This window comes from Zea mays, chromosome 4 (genome assembly GCF_902167145.1).
Source record: "Zea mays cultivar B73 chromosome 4, Zm-B73-REFERENCE-NAM-5.0, whole genome shotgun sequence".
NCBI classification, from domain to species: Eukaryota; Viridiplantae; Streptophyta; class Magnoliopsida; order Poales; family Poaceae; genus Zea; species Zea mays.
Window position 1 is genome coordinate 136,711,664 of NC_050099.1, and position 23,687 is coordinate 136,735,350.

Below are 23,687 nucleotides of genomic sequence, written 5' to 3' on the forward strand. Positions count from 1 at the left end.
TTAGATAGAATTGTATATAATTTTTTTTGTTATAGCACACCATATATAAAAATCTTAGGTCCGCCACTAGTCAAGCATGTGTGGAGATGGATGGAAAAGAGAGGGAAAAACTTAGATGAGAATAAGAAGAAAGTAGGGATGGCAATGGGTACATACCCATCAGGTAGTACCATTTCATACTTATACCCATAAAAAAAATCTACCCGTCGGGTTACCCATATACGCTCGCGAGTATACAATCTTACACATACCGTACCTGCGCATGTAATTTTACCCGTCAGGTAACCCATAGCTGCTAAGGAAGTCTTAAATTCTAATATACCAATCACTCAAAATATCAAATAAACACACAAAAAAAAGTTCAACTTCAAATATAACAAATCATATGATTGCATAACATGATAGCTACACAAATGTAGCTAGAGATGGAATTTTCTTTTTGCTAAGATGAGCTCTATTAGATGGTTATAGTAGTATGATGCGGGTATATTTTACCTATGGGTACACGGGTATGGATAGTACCAACCCGTACCCGTCTACCCAATGGGTAGAGGTTTTTGCTCATTAACAAGCCCACAGTAAATAAATCATTCCGTACCCACCTTTATATCAGGTAAAACCCAATGGCTATTTGGGTTTCGGGTACCCATTGCCATCTCTATAAGGAAGTCAGTTAGGCCTAGTTTGGAAACTCAATTCTTTTCGGGATTGGAGGGGTAGGTTGAGGAGGATATCATTTCCCGAAAAGGATTTGAGTTTCTAAACTAACCCTTATAGTAAATTGGTATACACAATTTATTTACATAGGATAAAGAGTATGAAGCATATATATATATATATATATATATATATATATATATATATATATATATATATATATATATATATATACAATTTTAATTTTTATTGGGTCTTAAATTTATATACAACTTCTAATATTGTATGGCTCGTAGAGTTGGTAGTCCTATACACATGTTTATGTACTAGTAAGTATGTTGTAATGCAAGTAGTGAGAAACTCTGGTAGGCTTTAGTTCTCTAATCGAAGCACAAAAGCAAGAATTCTTGCACGTATACAGGAAGCAAGCATCATAACTAGACTACCAAACTGAAGCTAGTGTTTTAAAATTAAATTTCACACATGCAACTTTTATTTAGCAGAACAAGTATTCAACAAAAAATATTCTCCGACCCCAGATTGAATCTGACAGTCATTACCAGCACCAGGTGCTAAAATGAGCTTTGTTTCTCAGGAAATCAAACCCTCAGATCACAATGTTTCCACAAATCCATGCAAGTTAGAAGTATCTATCTAACTTTGTACAAGTGAAAACTTGCAAAATCCATACAAGTCATACATTTATCTACCTTGTAGAAGTACTTTGTCCCGGCTGCACCCCTTCATCACGCGGTCGAAGACGAACCCAGGGTGCCGCCAGCCGACGCTGTCGTTCGCCGGGTAGCCGCACATATGCCGCTGCTCGTATGTCGTGGCCTCTGCCGGCACCTATTCCCAATCCTCCTCTCGCCGATCAGCGGGCCGCGCGCCAGATCCCTCGTAGGCCACATTGCCGGAGACGGCGGCGCCGGTGCCGGCGTTGGGGAGCGGCCGGGTCCCCGTCCTGGTCAACGAGCGGACCCTTGGAGCGCTCGACTGGCGGCGGTAGCCCCCGGAACAGGCGTAACTGGTAGGGGGCGCGAAGGTCGGGCAGGCGCGGGAGCGTGAGGCTGTCGGCACCCGTAGCCCAGGAGGCGGAGGAGTTGAGCAAGAGGAAGCCGAGGTAGTCGAGGTCGGCGGACGACGGCGGGGAGTAGTCGAGTGGGCTCGGGTCGGGGAGGTTCGACCACCGGAGGGTGATTGCGTGGTCTGACTTGGTCAGCGTCGACGGCGTGGCAGCGAGGGTCGTGGGCTCGCCGACGGCGAGGTGGGCGACGAGCAGGAAGAGAAGGGCCGACGACGGCATTGGAATTCGATGTGTTTATGAATCTCTGGTTCATAAATTAAGCTTGAACTAACGACTGTGTCTGTGTGCATGCAGGAAAGCTCAGATCAGGTTAAACAAATCATTCGCGATCGCGGTTAGTTGTCGTGTGGTGTGAGTTCAGTTGACTCAGCGAGGAGCAGGGGGCGCCACGTTGCCGCAGCTTCCAAATCGATGGTTCAACGTCGGCGCCCCGAAACGAGCACCACAGAGCTAGTTAGCTTTTACCTCTAGCTGCAAGAAGTTTGCATTATCTCATCAGCTAAGAGAATAGATGATTGGAGTGTTGTGTTTTTTTACAAAAAAACAAATCATCATGTGTTTTTACTGTTACCAGGACTATAGTTGGTGAAGAGTTTACAATACTTACCAATCGATGGTAGATCACTTGAATCAATTGTGACTATCGTTGGTTAGCTGCCATTGATTGAACTGAATTAGCTGCTGGACAGGAGCGCGAAGAAAGCGTCACGGTCACGGGCTGCAGGACTCTCGATGTTTGCTCTCGATCAGTTGCCCAAAACTGTTGATCACCTGCTTTTCGGACGTGTATTCAGTAGAGGTTTGGTGCAAAGGACCTGATATTGTGTTAGGTACACCAACCAGTTTAATTTAAAAAAGGTTAAGCTAGCTAATAGGAAAAGTTAGCCAATAGTTTCATGTTGCTCGTAGGATGGATGGCTCAATGCTTTGGAAGGAAACAACAGCAGGACGCCTCAAGTCGCTTCCGAGTTTATTAGGAACAATAAATATTCTTTCCGTCCTACTCTAAATATATACAAAATTTTAAATTCAAATTTGTTATATTTTAGCTGTAATAAAAAAGGGACCTTTTAGCTGATTTTCTAATTAGGATACGGTGATGTTGCGAAGCTTTCTGTCGATTTTTTCCCTTTGTAAAGCCTGCTTGTTCTGGCGTCCGGTATTGAGAGCATATGGATTAGATGACATCGAAAAAAATTATAAAAGATTTCGACTTGTTTAGGATTTAAACATACTCAATCTCATCCAATCCATATGGATTAAAAGCAAAACGAGCAAAACTTTACTGTTTTATTTTTCAATTTTCATCTTCCCACGCTATCTTAATGAAATATGTGCCTCGTGGCCGGCCGAGAAAGAAACAGTTAATCGATCTATTAGTTGAGGCTGTTTGATCCCGACGGACATGTACAATCTAAATATTATATTATAGAATAGTAGATACATTTAAGAAACTCGTTCATACGAGTGGCGAAGCTAAAGCAAAATTGAGGAGAATACAATTGGTCTAGTGGGTGCATATTAATTTTTTCTAGGGTGCATATATGGTGAAATTTTAACTGTATCTAAAGAATTTGCATTTTTGAGGGGATGCATTTTGCATCCGCTAGATACAACCTAGCTTCGCCCCTGGTTCATACAATCCAAAGAATCTAACCCTTGGATGTTACTCCCTCCGATGTCATATTATTATTTATCATTTTGGATAAGATTCGAGTTAAACTTATAAATTATTTACTACAAATGATTGTTTTGTCATTTAGTTTTAAAATCTAATATTCATACGCATTGATTTGTCTTAAAAGGTATTTTTATAAAGTATAAATGTATTAAGAAGTTATTTATATTTTAACAAAAAAACATTAATCAAAGTTATAATTAGGAGATCGTGTCGTTGTCCTACATGATAAATAATATGACATCGGAGCGAGTATTTACTAGAACCTCTCAAGACATGGCTCATTAATGTAGTGTGTACGGGTGGAACTGTATATTAGACTTAGAGAACCACGCTCGAAACGTTCCTTTCCTAGATACATCTGTTGGAACTTGCTCCCCTAGGCAAGTAGATCCAACGGGAAAGTGGAAATAGTACTGGCAAAAGTTCGTCGCGGGATGGCAATAGTTTTGTTAATCTGCCCTTACAAGGGCACTGTACGGGAGTATTTATAGGCACTCGAGTGACCACCCGTCCCTTGTCAAAGACGTTTATGCCCTCGAGTACCCGGTTTATCCCCAGAATATTCTCACGAGAGGAGGTTACAGACAGTCATTACAGTAAAGGCTATTATAGACGCGTCCCATAATACGCTTATCCGCGAAGGGCCCGTTACAATGGGCCAAATCTCGCATGGGCCTCCCGGTGCGGTGAGGACGTGAGACTAGTAGACTTCGACATAGCCTTCGTCTTGCAACGGAGAGGACGAAGGGGGTCCGCGCCGGTCTTCATCCAATCGACGCCTTTAGCTTACTCGGGCGTGCTCTGTGGATAAGTCTTTGTCGGGGTGACGAGGCGATGAAGGCATCGGGCGAAGGGTAGGGTGTTCGCCTTCGCCCCAACATTTGCCCTCCGAGGGACCAGTTCGACTAAGTCATCTGGTGCCAAAGACGCCGCTAGATGGTGGAGACGCTGCCCTCGCTCGAAGTGGTCCCGTGAGGGTTTTTGAAATATGACCGTTGATGGACGTGTTACTGTTGTACTGCGTGATTCCCGAAGCGATGCGTCCTGCCATAAAAAGGCGGTCGCGGCCGGGACTGTTTCTTACCCTTGCGTGCGCCGTAAAAACCCTAACTCTTGCAAACCGTTCGCCTGCCCTCCTTGCTCTCCCGCTTCAGAAATCTGGCCCACGTCAAGCAGACCGCACGCCGCCGTCGACGGTACGTAGCAATGTCTTCTTCCTCATCTGTTGCGAGTGCGTCGTCGGCCGATCCGTCGTTCAAGGATACCTTGAGTGATTTGGTGGCGACGGAGTTGCAGCCGGGCCACACCGTGGAGTTCAACACTTCAAGGATCTCCTCAGTTCGCGTGCAGGAGATGCAGCAACTTGGATACTTTGGTGACGGTGTCGGGCGGGTTCCAGGCGCTGAGGAGATCCCGGAGCCTGAGGTCTAATTGGTTGTGTTTGAGGCATTTTTCATTGTCGGCCTTCGTCTCCCGGCGCATCATTTTGTGGCGGAGGTTTTGCAGAGGTTCGATGTGCAGGTCCACCAGTTGACGCCTAACGTCGTGGTTGCACTGACGAAGTATGTTTGGGCGGTTGCTTCTTACGGCGGGCAGCCGTCTTTGGAGGTCTTCGCCAAGAACTATTGTCTGCACTGGCAAAAGAAAAAAAATAGGAAATAAGATTGCACAATTTGGATCGTGCACCTTCACACCGAGGACTGGAAAGACTTCGGCGGAAGTCGTTGAAATAGTCCCTTGTGCCTGGAACAAGTGGGGCAACTGGTGGGACTTTTGGTTTTATGTCTCTGGTGGGGAAGTCGAAGATCTCCCTGGGCTCCCTGCAGCCATTATGTGCTCTCACTGCTATGTGGTGTTCCCACCGTTCGAGGTGGCGAAGGACGATGAGGACGAAGGGGCCCTTCGGTACGCTGCCCGCATGAGTAGCAGGCGCGATCTGGTTGAGGAATTCATTGGATATGGAGTGTGGCCCTTGGCGCACGACTGGGTACTTGGCGAAGTGTGCCCCCGCCGAATGCCAACCTTCGGCGATCAGTTGGTGCGAAGTCCTGCCTTTGTCTTGGATTTGCGGGGCCGGAACCCGGCCACGTTTGTGCGTGAAGTGGAGGCCGAGGCCACAAGGATTGTAGGGCGATACGTGTCGAAGATGGAGACCTTGCGTTGTTGGGATATTCGTGGTTCTAATGTTCGTTTGAACCGCATTTTTGAGTTGAACCGTCTGCCATATGGTGATTACCCGGGAGACAACAATGCTGTTGCTAGCGACCGCCGGGGAAAAAGGGTGGCGGCAGCGGTCGACGAGGGCCCTTCGCGGGGAGCCATGCCGGCTGCGGCCACTAAAAAGAGGAAACTAAGTACTGCAGCTGAGGGGTTGGGAGCCTCCGATTGTTTTGCTGTGGATTTATTGGGAACTTGCGCGGCCCCCGGGGAGAGGATGTCGTCGTCCGAGCTCCGGCCTCCGGGAATCTTCCGCGCGAATGCTGAAGGTTACCGGGGGTCGGTGGCCTAGGAATGTTCCGATCCCTCGGGCGGCCGGCGAGGACATTCGTACTTCTCGATTAGCTCGTGAGATGAAGATTTTTCCTTACGGACGGAATGTTGTTGCTGTTGTATCGGCAGTGATGGAAAAGGATCACCAAGACGCGTCGCGGAAGTGTCGGGCGTTTGCTAGGGTCGGGGACCCGCGTCGTGAGGTCAAGAAGGCTCGAGGGATCGCGAAGTCTGCCGCCCCTGGCACCAGCAAGCCTCTGCTGGGCGCGAAGTCCGCCACCCCGGCCCCAGCAAGCCGCTCCCTGTCGTGCCCATGCAGGAGCGAAGGCCTCCGCTGCCGCCGCGTGCTGCTGAGACGGAGGCGGGCAGGGCCGAGGCCTCCATGGATATTTCCGTGGATGACTATCTTCTGGGCGGCGTCTCGATATTCGACGCCCATACAGGGCGGGGACTTGTTGGTGAGTTTTTTATTAGGTTTTTGACGAGATTGGTGCAGGATCGAAGGCTGGGCAACTAGCTATTGTCCCTGCATCTGTGGCGGCTGGGCCGGTCGCTGTGGCGACTGGTGTGACGGGGTCTGTGCAGGACCCGTGGGCCCAGTTTTGCGCCAGCGGCGAGATCTCTTCAGCTGCCGTCGCTAAGGACGTGGCAGGCTCAGTTGCGCAGTAGCTGAAGCATGTAAGTTGTCTTCGACAGTGTGTTCTTTTTGTATGACTTCGAATTTGATGGTGGTTGATGCCAGGCGGCCGCCTTCGCCGAACGGATTGCGTCGGGGGCCCTAACCTCGGAGTTCGCTGACGAATGGTGGCGTCTCGAAGGGAGGAATGAGCGCCTCCGAACGCAGCTCACTAAGGCTATGTGGGACAAGTCAGCCGCGGAAAGCAAGAGCCGCAACCTGATGGACAAGTTGTCGGCTGTGGCGGCCGAAAAAGAGGAGCTCGGCCGCCTGCTGGCGACGGAAAAGGAGGATGCTGACAAAGCCTGCACGGAGGCCTGGGCTGCGCGCGCCGAGGCTAGTCTTGCCCTCCAACGTGCTGTGGAGGCGAAGGCGAACCACAGGAGCCTTCACGACCATCTGGACAAGGCGGAGGCCTCTACCCGCACACGGGTGAATCGAGCGCGTGCGTTGCTCGTGGACGCGTACCGGCAGCTTGGTGCGCGTATGGCCCCCTTTGATGCATCTGGTAAGAAGGTGGGCCTCTGCTTTCTCGGGTGGTTGCAGGAGGAGCTGGAGGTGCTTCCATCAATTGTGACGGGTCTCATGTCCTTCGTTTCACTCATCACCTGTGAGGGAGCCGCGAATGCCTTGTCCCATGAGGGATGCAGGCACTTCAAAGTCTTTGATCGGTCTGATGAAGACTTCAACCGCGAGATCTTCCAGGTTGAAGATGCGGTGCTAAAGCGGTCCGCTGGGACACTTTTATAGGATGTGGGGCCCCACGGCCGTGACACTGTCCGGGAAAGGTATGACCGGGCGATGGAGCAGGTACATATTGTTGTTAATTTATCATATTTTTAAGAAAATGTACTGATGTTTGGTGCTATTTTGGTAGATGGCGAATGATGAGGAGGTCGAAGACTTGGGTGGCCTGGAGAGCGTGAACCCTTTGGCGGAGGGTGCGAGGGTGGGGACTAAGGAGCAGCCGGTGCCGCCAAAGGGTGCCAACGAAGATGACCCTGTGGCCGCCGCCGCGTTGCCTGAAGACACTTCGGTGGCGGTCGCGCCGGCTGCCGAAGACCCTACAGCGTCGGCCGGCCCTGCACAGGTGGCGGGATAGGGTTAGGGGTGTTGGATGTAGGGTTTTGTTTTTGTGACACTGAAACTCGGTTGCTGCGCAGGTTCTGTCATCTGGTCCTGCGCAAGCAACCCCTACTGATGGTACTAATTTTGTGGCGGCCGCGAACGCAGTGTTTGCTAATGATAGTTTGTCTGGTTCTGAATCTGGGTCTTTTTCATCTGATGGTGGTGAGTTTGAGAGCTCGTTTTCCTAGACTGAAGAGTCTTTAGACGAAGATTTGGATTATTTTGTTGCGTTAGATGTGGCCGCGGCGGAGTCTTTGCCACGGCTGGAGATGGGCGAAGCGTTGGATCCTCTGGCTCGTGCGAGGATCGAACGCCGTCGACGAAAAGTGGTGGCGAAGCATAGTGTTGGCGAGAGTTCGCGAAGTGGTATGCGCCATCGAATGGGGCTGGAGTGAACTCGTCTTCGTATAGATCGGGGTGGCCAACACGACTTGCTGTCCTCGTCGTTTGGGGCGAGTATTGGTGAGGGGGGTCTGCGGAATTTGTTTGAGGGTGAGGAATTGAAAATGATGTTGTTTAATTATCGGGAGGCGGGCATTATCCCGAAGGTTGAGCCGATGTAGTATGTGTGATGCCCGCACTTGTCGTGCGGTAGTAGAGGGCGCAATTGTATTTATTTGTGCGGTGGGTCTTGTGACCCTTCGTTGTGTGTATGTAATCTGCAACTTGTATTATAATGTGGCATGTTGCCCTTCGCTTGCTAGTGCGATGTTGTAACTGTCCGGCGGCACTCTTGGGTGACTTTTGCACGGGGTTTTGTGGGAAAGACTTCGTGTCGCACATTACTGTGCTTGTCCGGCTGCACCTTTTGGCGACTTTTGTACGGAGTTGTCTTTTTGTAAAAGACTTCGTATCGTGCATTTGTTGTGCTTATCCGGCTGCACCCTTAGGCGACTTTTGTACGGAGTTGTCTTTTAGTAAAAGACTTCGTATCGCGCACTTGTTGTGCTTATCCGGCTGCACCCTTAGGCGACTTTTGCACGGAGTTGTCTTTTAGTAAAAGACTTCATATCGCGCACTTGTTGTGCTTATCCGGCTGCACCCTTAGGCGACTTTTGCACAGAGTTGTCTTTTAGTAAAAGACTTTGTATCGCGCACTTGTTGTGCTTGTCCAGCTGCACCCTTAGGCGACTTTTGCGCGGAGTTTGTCACACGCGAGGGTAGTCTATGCTACCTGTCGCGGTGACTTCGAATCGGTCGAATGCCGAAGACCGTCGAAGCGGTCTTTTTCGACATGGTGATATTTGGATATTTTTGCAGGGGCTTTTCACTGGTATATTATATGACTCCGCCTCGTTAAAAACCTCACCCCTGGGAGGAAAAGAGCGTGGGCCTAAGCAACATTGTTTGCAGAATTACATAGGCACGTAGGCCCGGAGACTTAAACAAAAAATTTCTGGAGATTACGATGTTCCAGGAATGCTCTAAGTCTTTGTCGGATGATGTTGCCAGCCTGTACGCACTAAGGGATGCCTTCGACTTGACAATGAATGGACCTTCCCATTTCGGCTCCAACTTACCCCGTGATTCTGTCCGAGTGGTCCGGACGAGTACGAGGTATCCTTCGTTGAATTTTCTTGGGATGACTGTGTTGTCGCGTCAGGCCTTGGTTTGAGCCTGATATCTGTCGAGGGCCTGTAGGGCAAGGACGCGGTTTCCGTCGATGAGATTTTTGGAAGTTGGTTCGTCGACATCGGGGACTGCTGATGTGTTTGTTCTGGGTGACCCATGCTTTATCTCTTGCGGCGTCATGGCCTCAGGCCCATACAATTGGCAGAAGGGTGTGAACCCGGTTGCCTGGCACTCTGTCGTGTTTAGGGCCCATACCACTTCAGGTAGTTGGTTGGCCCATTTGCCCTTTTTGTCGTCGAGAAGTCATTTCTTGATGGTAGTAAAAATCTTGCCATTGGCGCGCTCAACAACGTCGTTGGATTGTGGGTGGTACACCGAGGCAAAGACTGGCTTGGTGCCGATGGAAAAGCATAAATCCCTGAAGTTTTGGCTGTCGAACTGTTTGTCGTTGTCGACTGTGAGTTCGGACGAGACTCCGAAGCGGTAGACAATGTTTTGCCAGAAGAATTTTTTAGCAGTCTTCGATGTTATTGTGGATACTGCTCTGGCCTCGATCCACTTTGTGAAATATTCGACGGCGATGAAGGTGAATTTGAGGTTCCCTTGAGTCGTGGGCAGTGGTCCAACGATGTCCAGCCCCCAGCATTGGAGTGGCCATGTATGGGCGATGAGCTTGGTGAATTGCGAAGGGCTACCTGAGCGAGGGGAGAACTTTTCGCATGCTTTGCATGACCTTGTGACTCGATTGGCAATACAAATTATTACGGGCCAGTAAAATCCCTGACGAATCACCTTGGCAGTGAGGGCCCTGGGTCCTAAGTGGGAGCCGCAAGTTCCGCTGTGGACTTTGCGGAGGATTTGTATGCCTTCGATTTCAGTTATGCACTTTAGCATGGGCTGGCTGATTCCCTTCTTGCACAACTGACCCTCGACTAATGCGAAGTCCCAGCTTCTGTGCTTTAGTCGTTTGGCCTCATTGCTATCGCTTGGATGGTAGTGGCCTTGCAGATACAGAGTTATTGGGGCCCGCCAATCTTCGGCCATGATGAGGTTGACGATGCGGTGGCCTTCGTCGTCCTGAGTTATTTGTAAACCTTCTGGGTTGCGGACAGCTGGTGTGCCGATGACGTGGTACAACACGTCGGAGGGCAAGGCTTCGCCCTTGGCCGCTGCTTTAGCCAACGCGTCGGCTTCTTCGTTCTTGGCGCGGTCAACATGCTGTTGGGTGAAACCCTTGAATTGTCTCTCGAGACTGCGGACAGCTGAGAGATATTGCATGAGCGCGGGGTCTTTTGCTGAGTATTCCTTCTCAACCTGGCCAGCAACTACTTTGGAATCTGTCCTGACTATGCATGTGGTGACACCGAGTGCTCGTAGTTTGTGGAGTCCCAGGATGACGGCTTCATACTCTGCTATATTGTTAGTGCATCTGTCGGACTCCAAGGTGAAGCTGAGGCGTGCCACGTATCTGTACTTGACGCATGTGGGTGATGTGAAAATTGCCGCGGCGCCTGCCCCCGCATGGCACCACGCACCGTCGCAGTGGATGGTCCACACTCTTTTTAGAGACTCTTCTTGCTGCCATGTTGGTCATGTCCAGTCAACGATGAAGTCTGCCAGGACTTGTGATTTAATCGTTGTCCTGGGTTCGAAGGTGATGTGGTACCTAGAGAGTTCGACTGCCCATTTGGCGATTCAGACAGACGCCTCTGGGTTCCTGAACAGTTCCCCTAGACCCCAGTCCAAGGTGACCGTACCTTGAATGCTTCGAAGTAGTGGCGCAGCTTGCGCGATGCCATGACAACTGTGTATGAAATTTTTTCTAGCTCAGTCATGTTGCACTTAGAGGCCATGAGGACTTCGGAGACATAGTACACTGGGCACTGCCGGGTCGTGCCCTCTCTGTCCTGCTCTTGGATTAACGCCGCGCTGACTGCACATGGCGAGGCTACAATGTAGAGAAGAAGAGGCAGCGAAGGGCCGGGGCTAGCAAGAGTTGCTAAGTCTGACAGGTGTTGCTTGAGCGACTTGAAGGTCGTCGCCTGCTCTGGTCCCCAAGCGAAGTCTTTTGCACCACGCAATGTCTTGAGGAAGGGTAGACTACGCTCTACGGATTTGGAGATGAATCTGTTCAAGGCGGCCAATCTGCCTGTCAGTCGCTGGACATCCCTGGCTGACTGCGGGGGTGTCATGTTGATGATCGCTTGGATCTTGGTTGGGTTGGCCTCGATCCCTCGGTGCGATACAAGGTAATCAAGTATCTTCCCCTGGTGAACTCCAAAGACACACTTCTCGGGGTTGAGCCGAAGTCGTGCTCGCGCATATTAGCAAATGTTTCTGCGAGGTCGGCCAGGTGGTCCTCTTTGTTTTTGCTCGCGACGACGATGTCGTCTACGTAGGTGAAAATGTTGTGGCCGACTTGACCTTTGAGGACCCTCTTGGTGAGGCGAGAAAAGGTTAACCCGGCGTTTTTGAGGCCTTCTGGCATCCTGATAAAGTAGTACATGCCGAAGGGTGTGATGAAGCTTGTGCTGGCCTTGTCTTCCTCTTTCATGTATATTTGGTGGTAACCGGAGAAGCAATCGAGGAGGAACATGACTTCGCATCCTACCGCGCTATCGACTATTTTGTCGATCCGTGGCAGGGGGAAGTTATCCTTGAGACAAGCCTTATTGAGACTGGTCAAGTCTATGCACATGCGCCACTTGCCGTTTTTCTTTTGCACCATCACCACGTTGGCGAGCCATGTAGGATAATCAATTGGCTCGATGAAGTTGGCTTCCAACAGGCGGTGCACCTTGGCCTTGGCAGCTTCAGTCTTCTCGTCAGACATTTTATGCAGTCGTTGCTTTTTCGGGCGCACCGAAGGGTCGATGCCTAGGCCGTGCTCTATGATGGTGCGGCTGACCCCGACCAGATCGAGGGCGGACCAAGCGAAAACGTCCTTGTTTCGTGAGAGGCAAGAGATGAGTTTTTCCTCGTCTTGCGAGGTCAGGTCTTCGCTTATTACGACCGTTTTCTTAGGCGTAGCCGGGTCGAGGGGCACTGCCTTCGTTCCGTCGTTGCTTTGTAACTGTGCCTTTACTTTTTCGCCGGCGACTGGGCGGGTCTCTTCAAAGCCTTCGCGCTGTGCTGTGAGGTAGTGTACATTCTGTTGCCCTGGAACGAAGTCCCTTTCAATATTGCGTGCAGTCTGCTGGTTGCCATAAACTGTGATCACGCCTTGCAGACTCGGGATTTTCATGCAGAGGTAAAGTCCGTGAATGGCCGCTTCAAACTTGTTGATAGAGACCCAGTCCATTATGGCGTTGTATGGGTATACCATGTCGACGATGTTGAAGGTGGCCTGCTCACTTCGTGCATTGGGTGCGACACCGAATGATAGGGGTAGCTCTATCTTGCTGACGGGGAAGGTGCCCTTGCCGCCGAAGCCATATAGGGGGTTGTCCGAAGGCTTGAGTAGGTTGTGGCTTATGCCCATGCGATCAAAGGCGAGCAGGAAGATGATGTTAGCTTGACTGCCGTTGTCGACCAGGACTTTATGTAGGTCCCAGCCTGCAATGCTGTAGTTGATCACCATGGCGTCGACATGAGGAGCGCTGCGCAGATCAACGTCCCTGGCGTCGAAGGTGAGTGGTACATGAGACCACCTTATTTGTACCACTGGGCCGGTAAGGGCGACGTGGTTCACACTTCGGTAGTGATCCCTTTTCTGCCGCTTCATTTCGAAGTCCACGCTGGACCCTCCGGTGATCATGTGCATGACTCCACGATACGGTTGTTCGGCGAAGTCTTCCTGCTTTGGTGCTTGGGGTGATTATGGTGGTGTGGATTTGGGTGATGCGGAGGCGGAGGCATAGGTGGTAGAGCTTGCACTTCCTGACGGTGCTAGTACGCGTGGTTGGGTGGATGCTGGACGTGCTCGTTGTTGTAAGGTTGTTGTTGTTGGTGGTGGTATGTGTGTGCGATGACTCTCTGGTTGTCGACTGGCTGTGCTCTGGACATCCTGTCCCTGGTGGCCTTCATTTCTGGACAATCTCTTGTTGGGTGCGCGCAGTCCTCGCCATGAAACAGACAGTAGAATCTGCGATGCTGCTGCGTCCGTACTCGACCTCTCCCTCTGGTGCCATTACCGCGGCCTTGGGGGGGATATTCCTGACGGCGAGTAGTTTCTCTAGCTGGGTGTTGATTGGCTATGTTGTGCACCTGTTGCTGACTGTGGCTGTCCCACCCGGAGTCTGGCTGCGAAGGCCTGGTCCAGGTTCTGCTGGACTGCGAAGGGTCCTTAGGCTTCCTCTGAGATTCGACCTTTCGTTGATGTAGCTCTTCGGACCTGGCGTACTTCTCGAATAGCTGATGTAGCTCTTGGAGATTTTTGGGTGGGTCCCTGATGCAGTGACTGTACAACACGCCAGCCCGAAGGCCACTGATGGCGTAATAGATCACGATGTGGTTGTCGATCGATGGCAACTGCGACTTGAGGGTCAGGAATTTTCTGTAGTACTCCCAAAGGGTTTCCTTCTCTTGCTGCTTGCAGAGTGATAACTCGACCAGGGCGTCAGTATCGGGTCGGTACCCTTGAAAGTTGAGCAGGAACTTGTCCCAGAGTCCTTTCTAGGAGTCGATGGACAATGGCGGTAACCTGGTGTACCAGGTCAAGGCCGGACCTTCGAGCGCGATGATGAAAGATTTGGTCATTGTGGCGTCGTCTCCTCCGGACGATGCGACGACAACTTGGTAGCTCATGATGTATTGTGCTGGGTCAGTGATGCCGTTGTATTTGGGGTAGGTGCCTGCCCTGAAATTGGCGGGCCAAGGTGATGTCTGGAGTTGCGGAGCTAGGGGCTTCGCTCATCGAGGTAGTTGATCCCTTGGAAAGCTGTGACGTGCGGAATGAAGTGCCCGCGCTGTGGTATAAATAGATCTCCGGCTGGGACGCGCTGCTTGAGGGGCGGTCCATGCTGCAGATTGTGCTGCCTTCGCCCTGCATGAGCGCGATTTTTTGCTCGAGCTCCCGAGCTCTCTGCTCCTCGTCCCGTATCATCTGGCGCACCTTGGCCTGGGCGGTGACACGTTGGCGCTTGGTCTCGAGGATGTCTTTCTGCTTTTGGAGGTTGTGGTTCTTGATGCGCAGGGCTTGTAGCTGTGGCTGGTCTTCGGCTGAGATGCCGATGACTTTGCCATCCTCTATTGCGTCTTCGCCCTCTGGTGGAGCGAAGCCCGGTGGTGATGCTTGCGGTAGGCCTCCGGAGCTGCAGGTGCGTAGGGTGCCTTCGGGGGTGGGGTGCTCTTGGCGCTGTCTTTTGCTGACAGCTTCATCTTTGAAGGCCTCTTGAGGGGTGTTGTCCACAATGGCCTTGCCTTTTTTCTCAGCCAGCAGCACTGACTTCGTTCATGTAATTTGTTGATCCAAAGGTACAATTTATAACCCTTTCAGCAGCAAATGTACACTCGTTTCTTAGAACACACACTCGTTTCTTACTTGGCCTTAGTTCTTTTGGAGAACGAATGCAATTTGTTGAGCCATAGAAAAAAAGAGGAGAGAAGGTGTGCTTCCTCTTCCTCTGTTCAATATAATTCATTTGAATTTTTTTACTCTAAGTTAGATTGGACCATCTTATTTAAAAAAGTCATAATTATTATTAATTTTTGCTATGATATCATTTATTATATAATATATTTTAAGTATGGTTTCATTTTTTGTTTTTAGCAATTTTTTTTGAATAAAACGAGTTGATCAATTTTGATAAAAAAAGTTAAACAAATCTTAAATTAAAACGGAGTAAGTATTAAATAACGTTTGTAATTTCAAACAGACGGAGCAAATGTACACTCGTTTCTTGGAACACACGACAAAGTGATTTTTCATCGGGATCTGGACGGCATTACCACGATACACGTACACACAGAGGAACAGGAAGTACATAGCACAAGTATGCCACAATATATATCCATGCATGGGCTCATTCACCCATTCATATATTCATATTAATATTTGCGCATTGGACGTCTTCCGCCCGGAGTTTGGTTCTTTCCCGGGTGAATGGTGATGTTGCGCTTCATCCCGTGAAAAAGGGGCCTCCAACTGATCTTCTTCAATCTTCCCCTGTTCAACGAAAAAACAGATGAATATATATATCCATGAGGTTGTGATTTGTAATAACCACACACATATATACGTGGAGCACCCACCTGCATCTGCAGCTGCAGCAGGCAGAGGGTGGCCGAGCTCGTGCCGCTGCTCCCTGCGAACGAAGCGCACCATGAGCCCGTTCTTCATATAGAGCGTGGTGTTGAGCTTGGGCTTCACCTCCTGCCCCGGCAGCACCTCCACCCGGAACCGCGCCAGCACCGCCGCCGCCGCCATCTTCATCTGCGTGTACGCGAAGCGCTTGCCGACGCACAGCCTCGGCCCCGCATTGAACACCACGTACTTGTAGGGGCTCTCGGCGCCGCCCGCGAACGCGCCGCTCTTGCTCAGCCAGCGCTCCGGGCGGAACTCCAGGCAGTCGGGGCCCCAGGTGGCCTTGTCCCGTCCCATGGCGTACGTGTAGTAGATCACCCGCTGCCGCGCGCGCACCAGCGTGCCGTCCGGGAGCACGTCGTCCTCCAGGGCCTCCTTGAAGTCGACGGGCACCGGCGGGTACAGGCGCATGGACTCGGTCAGGGCCGCGTGGAGGTAGTCCATGGCGCTGACGTCGCCGCCGCCGCGGGCGACGTCGTCGAGGACGCGGGCCTCCACGTGCGGGTGGGAGGCGAGGAGCCAGAAGAACCAGGTGAGCGCGACGGAGCTGGTGTCGCGGCCCGCGAGGATGAAGCTGATGCAGAAGTCACGCAGGAACTCGTCGGAGTAGCCGGCGGGAGGGGGCGACGACATGAGCCGCGAGAGGAGGTCGAAGCGGCCGGCCAGGTCCCCCACCTTGCGCAGCTCGGCGCGGCGGTCGGCGACGGTCCGCTCGGCGAACTTCCGCACGGCGCGGGCGGCCTCCACGAGCGCGCGCTCGCTGCCGACGCCGAGGAGCCGCTTGGACTTCCAGACGAAGGGCGGCGTGTAGAAGCGGGTGAGCGAGAGCTCCGTGGCCCGCTCGAACGCGCGCGCGAACGGCACGTCGCGGAGCCCGTCGGCCAGGCACCCGGCCTCCACCCCGAAGGCGGCGGCGCAGATGTTGTCGAACGCAAAGCGAAGCAGCACGTCCTGCAGGTCCACCGCCGCCGCCGCGCTCTCTGGCCCCCCTCGTCCGCTGAGCGCCTCCAGCAGCGGCAGCAGCTCGCGGCGCACCAGGCGCTCGACGGTGCCCGCCGAGAACTGGACGAACCGCGCGGAGTGCATCTCGGCGCTGGCGGCCTTCCGCTGCGCGCGCCACGAGTCGCCGTCGGCGTTGAAGATGCCACCGCCGAGCAGCTCCGCGAACCGCTCCCGGTAGTAGGGCCCTTTGGGGTAGTTGTCGAAGTTGGCCTTGAGGACGTGCTCCACGTTGGCCGGCACGGAGGTGACGACGCCCGAGGAGCCCCCGCCCCACGTCCCGCGGTACGCGAACGTGCCCCGCGACCGGCCCAGCAGCACCGCCGCGCCCCAGTCGTAGACGTCGCCGGCCGCGAGGTGCGCGAAGAGCGTCGGGATGATGCCGACCACCGGCCACAGCATCGGCTCGCCCGGGCGGGACGACAGCCGGCTCCTGGCTGCGCTGCACGCGAAGAGCACCGCGGCGGCCACGGCCAGGTCCGACGCCCGCACGTACTCGCGGAGGAAGCGCAGCGCCATGGCCACGAGCGCGCGCGTCGTCATCGCTCGATCGATCACTCTGTCAGCAGGTGATCAGTGTGCTGGCCGTGACTTGGTAGTAGATCGACGTACGTACGCGTGCAAAGATGATGAGCTAGCTAGCTGAAGCTGTGTGCGAAGATGACGCGCAGGCGTGGAGCTCTCGATCGACCTCCGATGCTATATATATACACGCGCGCACTCGGGAAGAAGTGTGCTCTCGCTCGCTGTTTTTTCCGATCCCGCTGTGGCGCACGTAAACTGCTGGGTGCAATGGGTGGTGTGTAACCCGTGTATACGTGCGCCGGGGTTGGAGGAGAGAGAGACAGGTATCTGTACCGTACGTACCCAGACCCAGCCGGAGTTGAGATACGAGATACGCGGTCTATTCGGGCGGTTAGCTAGGGAACCGAGCTGCAGCCTGCAGAGGTGAACGAACCGCCGCATTGATGTGTGTGTATGCCCTTGGAACGCGAAATTCGATCCCAACTCCCAAGTGCGCCCATGCGATGCGAGAGCTGCGAGCATCCGCGCTAGCCTTATCGCGGGTGCATGCGGTCTATATACTGTCTACATACTCGCTGGTGTGCCGAGCTAGCTAGGACTACAAGAGATCGCACGCCCGACGTTTGCTGCTGGTATGCAATGATGGATGAGGTGCAGTGCATTAGAGCAAGTATAATAATGGGCTTTAAGTCTGATTACATGACATTTTTACTTATATGGAAGAAAGATACATCAAAAAGTAGAGTGAGTGGGCTTTTATGCAAGAGCTAGATGCTAAAGGGGCTTCAAAACAAAAGGATGAAAAAGAAAGAGACAAATAGTTCATCTAAGAGCCAACCTAGCTTAGGGCCAGCTTTATTTATTATATGAGTGTGTTTATTTTTCGCTCTAGATGACATGGTAAGTAGTTAGAGCCAACAATAGCCTCTATTATTAAACTTGCTCTTAGATCATCTCCAACGTATCCTATAAGAATGCAATACAGTTTAAAAGTGACTATATTTTATATAATTTAGGGTATCAATATAATATTCTGATCCAACAGTAAAATCATATTCTAGATTATACGGTAGCTCAGTATGGTGTAGTATATCTGAGCACAGTCACTTGAGAGGGTGCCCTAAATGTTTCTGAGAAAATTTTACAAAACGAGGCGCCATTGCAGTAGTTTTTCTTGTGTATGTATATTCCTATATTTGAATTCGATGCGCTAGTTTGAGACGTTGTTAAAGATACTCTTACCGTCTTGTTTAGTTTTGCTGCCTCACTTGTTACATTCTACCTAATTTTTTCTATCAAAGATTAGTCATGTTCTTCGATTCGAAAGTGTGGCCCTACGTAGCGCGCGAGGCTGACCACGCAGGCGTGGATGGCAGGCACGACGATCTCCATGCATATGCATGGCGCGAAAGCTTACGGGCGTCACACGGTCTTAATTTGTTGCCTGCCGACGTTGCCAGCAGGCCACCACTACGTCTGTAAATTTGAACTTGTAGTGCATATCACGCATAGACAATAATGGAACCGCGGCGTGAGCTTTTGGCCTACGCTTACGACGGAGGAGCAGATAAAAAAAATAATAAACGTCATAAAAAACAGGGGGCTCGCCAAGCCACACTCGTGGACACGGCTCTGCCGGGAATACCGGCCGGGGGCATCGTCCAAAAAAAAACGAGACGCGTGCCCCCCCCCCCCCCCACACGAACTGATCAGCACGTACGTAATCCCGACGCTGACCCGGGCCGCGGGCATGCTCGGCACGGGCTTCCCTGAATCGCCCGGGAAGCCAACGATCGCTTGGAAAGGGCCCGCGTCAGCGTCACTGTTGGAGAAAAGGAACGAGAGAGCACTGCTTGTGGCCAGCGGGTGCGCTCACGCTGCTCGCCCCCAGCAGGCACGGCGGGGTGTGGCACGTTCTGCGTGTTGGGGGTCCTCTTGCACACCACACCGGCATTCAAGGCGAGGATTTTATGGTTTTTTTTTCTGTATTCTCCTCCTTATTTTTTTTTTGCAAAATAAGCGAAATATACAATTTTTTTTATTTAGGTCATTATTACAAACAACGGGAGAAAGAAAACGGCGGGCAACCGTCTGGCGATCCGTACGCAGGTTTTCGAATAGAAGAGATTATTACCGTATTTTACGTTTTTTTTCTTTCAAATAAAACAACACTTACGCTTGGACGACACGTGTACACGGCATGCTCACACCCACACACACTCGCGTGCGTTTACGTATCTACCGTATAATAATCCGAGGAATCTTTCCTTTTTTTTTTGGAGGCATGGGAACTCCGGCGCGGGAGATAGGGTGCATACAAAGTTAGCTGCTGGAGACCCGTTTGGTGAACCTGCGTGGCGAGAAGTGGTAACCGGCATTCATCAGCGGTCAGACGACTTGGTTGCACAAATAAATCCGAGGTCTCCCCCGTCAGCCGGGTTCGCCCAGCCCAGCCCAGCCGAACATTTTGAGAAGCGTCGTGCAAATAGAAATGGCAATTAAACCGAACGGCTCTTCCCATTCCGTCCGCACCCCCCAAACACTGGCCTTGCGTGCGCCCTCCGCCACGCTCCTCCAGTGGCTTGTCACGGGAAAGGAATTTCTTTTTGGCTGCCGCAGAGAAGACTCCTTCCGCTTGACTCGAACGCTCAATTCGTTTTGCTTCTGAACCGTGACCGGTTGTTCTGTTGCTTTAATATTCCTAGTCTCCGAGATAGACACGCGTCCTGGATCAGAAAGATGTTGTAGGAAAAAAAATTCCTCTCATGAGTCTTGGCATAGAGAATTCTAGATCTAATTTGTTTTGGCACAATCTAAACTCCAATTTCCTAATTTGTGTGAGCACGCTAGACTAGACACTAAAAAGTTTCTTAAAATATTCCTGAAATCCCATAGGGAAGTCTTTTTTTTTTTTGCTGCTTATGACCTGTGTATCTGGTGCAAAACAACAGTTCCTTTTTTTTGTTTATAATGAAACGAAATTGTACACTAGGATGCATATATAGTGACCCAAAGGGAGAAAGAAAAAGAACTGCAAAAACAAAAAAAGGCACCTTATATAGGCAATTCAATGTACTCGATACAGACAGACTGCTCTGATTTGAGTATTCTATCTTACACGCTCCACCAATTAAATTCAAGCAACAAATGGCACCTACAAATGCCGTACATTTTACAGCTTTGGCACAAAAAAAACACACGTATATATTCATACGGAACAAGGTATGTGCTTGCAGACTTCAGCATTTCTGCCTTACAAAGAAACACAATGGAAAAATATTATGTTTACCCCGTAGGATAGGATAATAAACGGGCACTGAGAAATCCAAACTGGTGACAACTGATAGTCAAAGACAACAAATTTTTCTTGCTGTACACGATGAAATTCTGAGAATGAGATAGTACAATGAAATGGTGGGTATGTTACAATTTCCTGCAAACTAAAAGTGTGCCGTATTCATCTCAGCTCCATCCACTTATGCAGGTAGCGGCTCCTCCAAAACTGTCCGCGGAAAATATATCATCAATGCACCATATAAACCAAAAAAAAGGGGTACCTGATAAAAATATAGAATGGGATAATAACACGAGATCGAAACCTTTGTTTTTTTCTGGAGCTTCAGGCCTCTCTGGCACTTTCGTAGGCACATCAGGAAGCTCAATAACGTCATCGATGTCCTCAGGAGCAGCTTCTGTGTCAGCCGGAGCTTTCGTTTTCTCTTCAGGCCTTACTTCGGTAGCAGGAGCGTCTGGCAAAGACTCAACGGCAAGCTGCAAAGGAAGGCGATGTGAGAACTAAGATAGACTTTAAACTAGCAAGACATAAACAGAACTGTCTATGTCTCATTTCAGATTCTGGAGCTTTTAAGTGTGATTGCTCAAAATCATTGACATTGTCATGCTCATGCCACTAAAAAGAGGTCAGATAAAAACATTTTTGGAGCATTTCAAGTGCTTACGTGAATAAATAAAATGAATCAGAATAGCTGAGGATCATGGGAGAGAGACTAATCAGAGGTTAAGCCCTGTAATGCCTACTGTGATGTTAGCATTCATAGGGAATCAGATTGTTAGACATAATTCGTGGGCCTTCTTTCTGGTTCAGCCTGAGCAAGGACAAGGACAATATTTATACACGAGAGGTGGATTTATGACCAAGAGTGAAAAGTAAATCTGGTACAAAGTGGAACTTTCAGGCTCATTTGTATAAATGGCATAATTTTGGGTTGCTTCTCAACAGATAAGAACTCTAGATGCTTTGTTGGCCAAACCTGAGCTTCCAAATTTTCAAACTCGGCCATGACAGCTTCTTCATCCTCAGCTGAAAGCTGCTCGCCCAGAACAGCATTTATTTCCTGAAATCGACAAGTGATTGGACAAGTCACTAAAAAGGAAATAGGCCCACTCTTTTGCAGTTGTGGCAACATCATAACAATTCAACAGAAGGTATGCTTTTTATGAAGCCTTAGAAGGAAAGAAGAATGTAGAACTACTTGTATATAGGTCACAATTTCACAAGGGTGATAACAGTAGTCCCAACCACATTTAATCACTTACTACCTACACCCAACATTATCACCATGCTCAAAACTAGTTATGATGAAAATCTGAAAATAGGCACACAACCATAGTTGCCACAAACGACTGGATGGAAGCAGGCAATACTTATATATTCAGACGGGATAGGTTTGCACTCCATAATTTCACTCTGACGTGTTGCTATCACAATGCCTATACAGTATACGAATTTGCTGGCAAAACAAAACCAAAGGGGATATTTGCAACATCCGATTTGAAGTGCAATTGTATGTATCTTAATAAGGATGCTGTAAATGAAGTTACTTAGAAGAGACAATCCCAACGAGATTGGCAGCGGATTTACTCCAAGTGCATAGTGCCCTATAGAAATGATCAAATGAATGTATACAGGTACAACTAATTGAACTTACATCTTGATAAGCCTTAGCCTCGGCTGTGTCATCCATCAGCTTTTGGACATCATCAATGTTTATCTCATTCTGTATAGACTTCAGGGCAGCATTTCCAGCCTTCAGGCTTTCAAATACAGCCTTTTGTTTACTTGCTAGTTCAATATCTGCCAGCTAAACCAAGCGAACGAAAATACTCTGTCAGGTTATCATACATCAAATTAAGAAACTCAATGCTGCTTAACTTCAATAAGAAATGTAGAACTTCAGCCCTACACGACAATATTTATTAATTGGTATTAAAGAACAATTATTTGAATGAACTACAAACCTGTTGTTCAACATTCATTTGCCATGTGTCAACTTGTTTCAACAGCTCTTCCTGAGCTTTCTTCTTCTTCAGAGCAATCAAAGCTCTGTCTCTCTTCTTCTGTTGAACCAACTGCCGTGCAGCTTCCTTTTCTGCTTCGATTACCTTCTCAAGCTGGAAGGGAAGAGAAGCATACATAAATACACTCCTATATTTTTAGCAGAGGTGATATTGCAATGATTAAATGTGATGAACTGAGGATCATGACCATCTAATCAGGATAGTCAGCACCTGATGACAACATGTTGTATTAAGCTAGAATCAAAAGATGAACTATAACATCCAAGTACATCAAGTTAAACTGTCTGTACTAGCAAGCAAATTTCACAAATCCAACACCAATTATTGTAATACACTGTAAGGTGTGGCGAAAGCAAAAACGAGTCTTGAAATGCGCTCCAGAAACTGATGTATTGATGTCTGTACGAACAAAATTAGCAGTTATAACGTTGATTGGCTGGACTATAGCATGGAATATTACAAGGAGAGAATTTTTCTTCACTCCCGATCACGAGGCATATATATCGACCTGGATCGGTGCTGTGACACGACTCCAATCAGGGCACCCTATGCGAAACCAACCGATCAAGACACGATAATTCCCTGGAAAACTAGAAACTCGCAAGTTACTCCGATTCATCGATCGACGCCGCTCTATCCAACCCCAGATCCCAATTGCCACCTACAGCAGCTCCCGCGCGACGACGCGAGACGGACACCGAATCTGACACGATCCCACGGCGCGACAGAGGACGGCCGGAATTCGACACAAGCGAGGATGACGGACCATCCGTAGCTCACGGCAGGGAAGGGTGCCACGGAAGGGGAGGCGAGGGGAGGGGGAGGCAGACCTGCTGTTGAAACTGGGCGAGCTTGCGGCGCTGCGTCTTGAGGGTGAGGATGGCCCTATCGACGTCAGTGATCTTGGGCTTCTTCACGAAGATGTTCCCCATACTCGCGGTCGGGGTTCCGCCCCCGGCGAGATGGCGTGACGGCGGTGGAGTCGGAGAGGAGGAAAAGGTGGACTGGACGGGGACGAGACGGTCACGACATTTACAGTAGCCGTTCGGTGCCGGCGGGGCAGGGTCTGTGGCCTGGGTCGTGTCGTCCTCTGGCAAGTTGGTTGTTCCGTAACTGTACTTCAGTTTAGACTTCTTTAAAATAGTAATACTTTCAAATATAGAGTTTCTCTAAAATAATATTTTAGTCTCATTGTTATTTTAATTTTACTTTTTTATTTCCTATTACTTAAAATTACATACATTTTTTTATCTTTAGTCTATGAGTTCATTTAATATAGACCTAAACTCCTTGCTAACTTTCGCCCGTT

At 50.0% G+C, this 23,687-nt stretch overlaps 3 protein-coding genes across 3 annotated transcripts; all 3 read right to left on the bottom strand.

Moving 5' to 3' along the window:
• Positions 1-1,197: 1,197 nt before the first annotated feature.
• LOC109945555 (probable inactive purple acid phosphatase 2) lies at positions 1,198-2,497 on the bottom strand. Its single transcript, XM_020551875.1, has 2 exons — positions 2,352-2,497; positions 1,198-2,215 (listed from the first exon to the last, which is right to left on the bottom strand). Exon 2 carries the CDS (start codon positions 1,961-1,963, stop codon positions 1,532-1,534), a length of 432 nt encoding a protein of 143 aa, XP_020407464.1. The 5' UTR covers positions 1,964-2,215; positions 2,352-2,497; the 3' UTR covers positions 1,198-1,531.
• Positions 2,498-15,063: 12,566 nt separating this feature from the next.
• On the bottom strand, positions 15,064-17,189 carry LOC100384710 (putative cytochrome P450 superfamily protein). The gene is made up of 2 exons (NM_001177184.2): positions 15,484-17,189; positions 15,064-15,397 (listed from the first exon to the last, which is right to left on the bottom strand). Exons 1-2 carry the CDS (start codon positions 17,075-17,077, stop codon positions 15,387-15,389), a joined length of 1,605 nt encoding a protein of 534 aa, NP_001170655.1. The 5' UTR covers positions 17,078-17,189; the 3' UTR covers positions 15,064-15,386.
• A 2,906-nt stretch (positions 17,190-20,095) lies between these two features.
• Positions 20,096-23,399, bottom strand: LOC100216677 (Vacuolar protein sorting-associated protein 20 homolog 2). The gene is made up of 6 exons (NM_001143085.1): positions 23,209-23,399; positions 22,319-22,471; positions 22,009-22,161; positions 21,331-21,414; positions 20,659-20,830; positions 20,096-20,561 (listed from the first exon to the last, which is right to left on the bottom strand). Exons 1-6 carry the CDS (start codon positions 23,308-23,310, stop codon positions 20,536-20,538), a joined length of 690 nt encoding a protein of 229 aa, NP_001136557.1. The 5' UTR covers positions 23,311-23,399; the 3' UTR covers positions 20,096-20,535.
• Between the last annotated feature and the right edge of the window lie 288 nt (positions 23,400-23,687).

Bases quoted from the DNA above. Each gene is read 5' to 3' on its own strand.
- LOC100384710 (NM_001177184.2), bottom strand. From the start codon at position 17,077: ATGACGACGCGCGCGCTCGTGGCCATGGCGCTGCGCTTCCTCCGCGAG.
- LOC109945555 (XM_020551875.1), bottom strand. From the start codon at position 1,963: ATGCCGTCGTCGGCCCTTCTCTTCCTGCTCGTCGCCCACCTCGCCGTC.
- LOC100216677 (NM_001143085.1), bottom strand. From the start codon at position 23,310: ATGGGGAACATCTTCGTGAAGAAGCCCAAGATCACTGACGTCGATAGG. The intron at 22,162-22,318 runs GTTTGTAGTTCA...CGCTTGGTTTAG, and splicing joins AAATGAATGTTGAACAACAG to CTGGCAGATATTGAACTAGC. The intron at 20,562-20,658 runs GTTTCGATCTCG...TTCCGCGGACAG, and splicing joins AGCTCCAGAAAAAAACAAAG to TTTTGGAGGAGCCGCTACCT.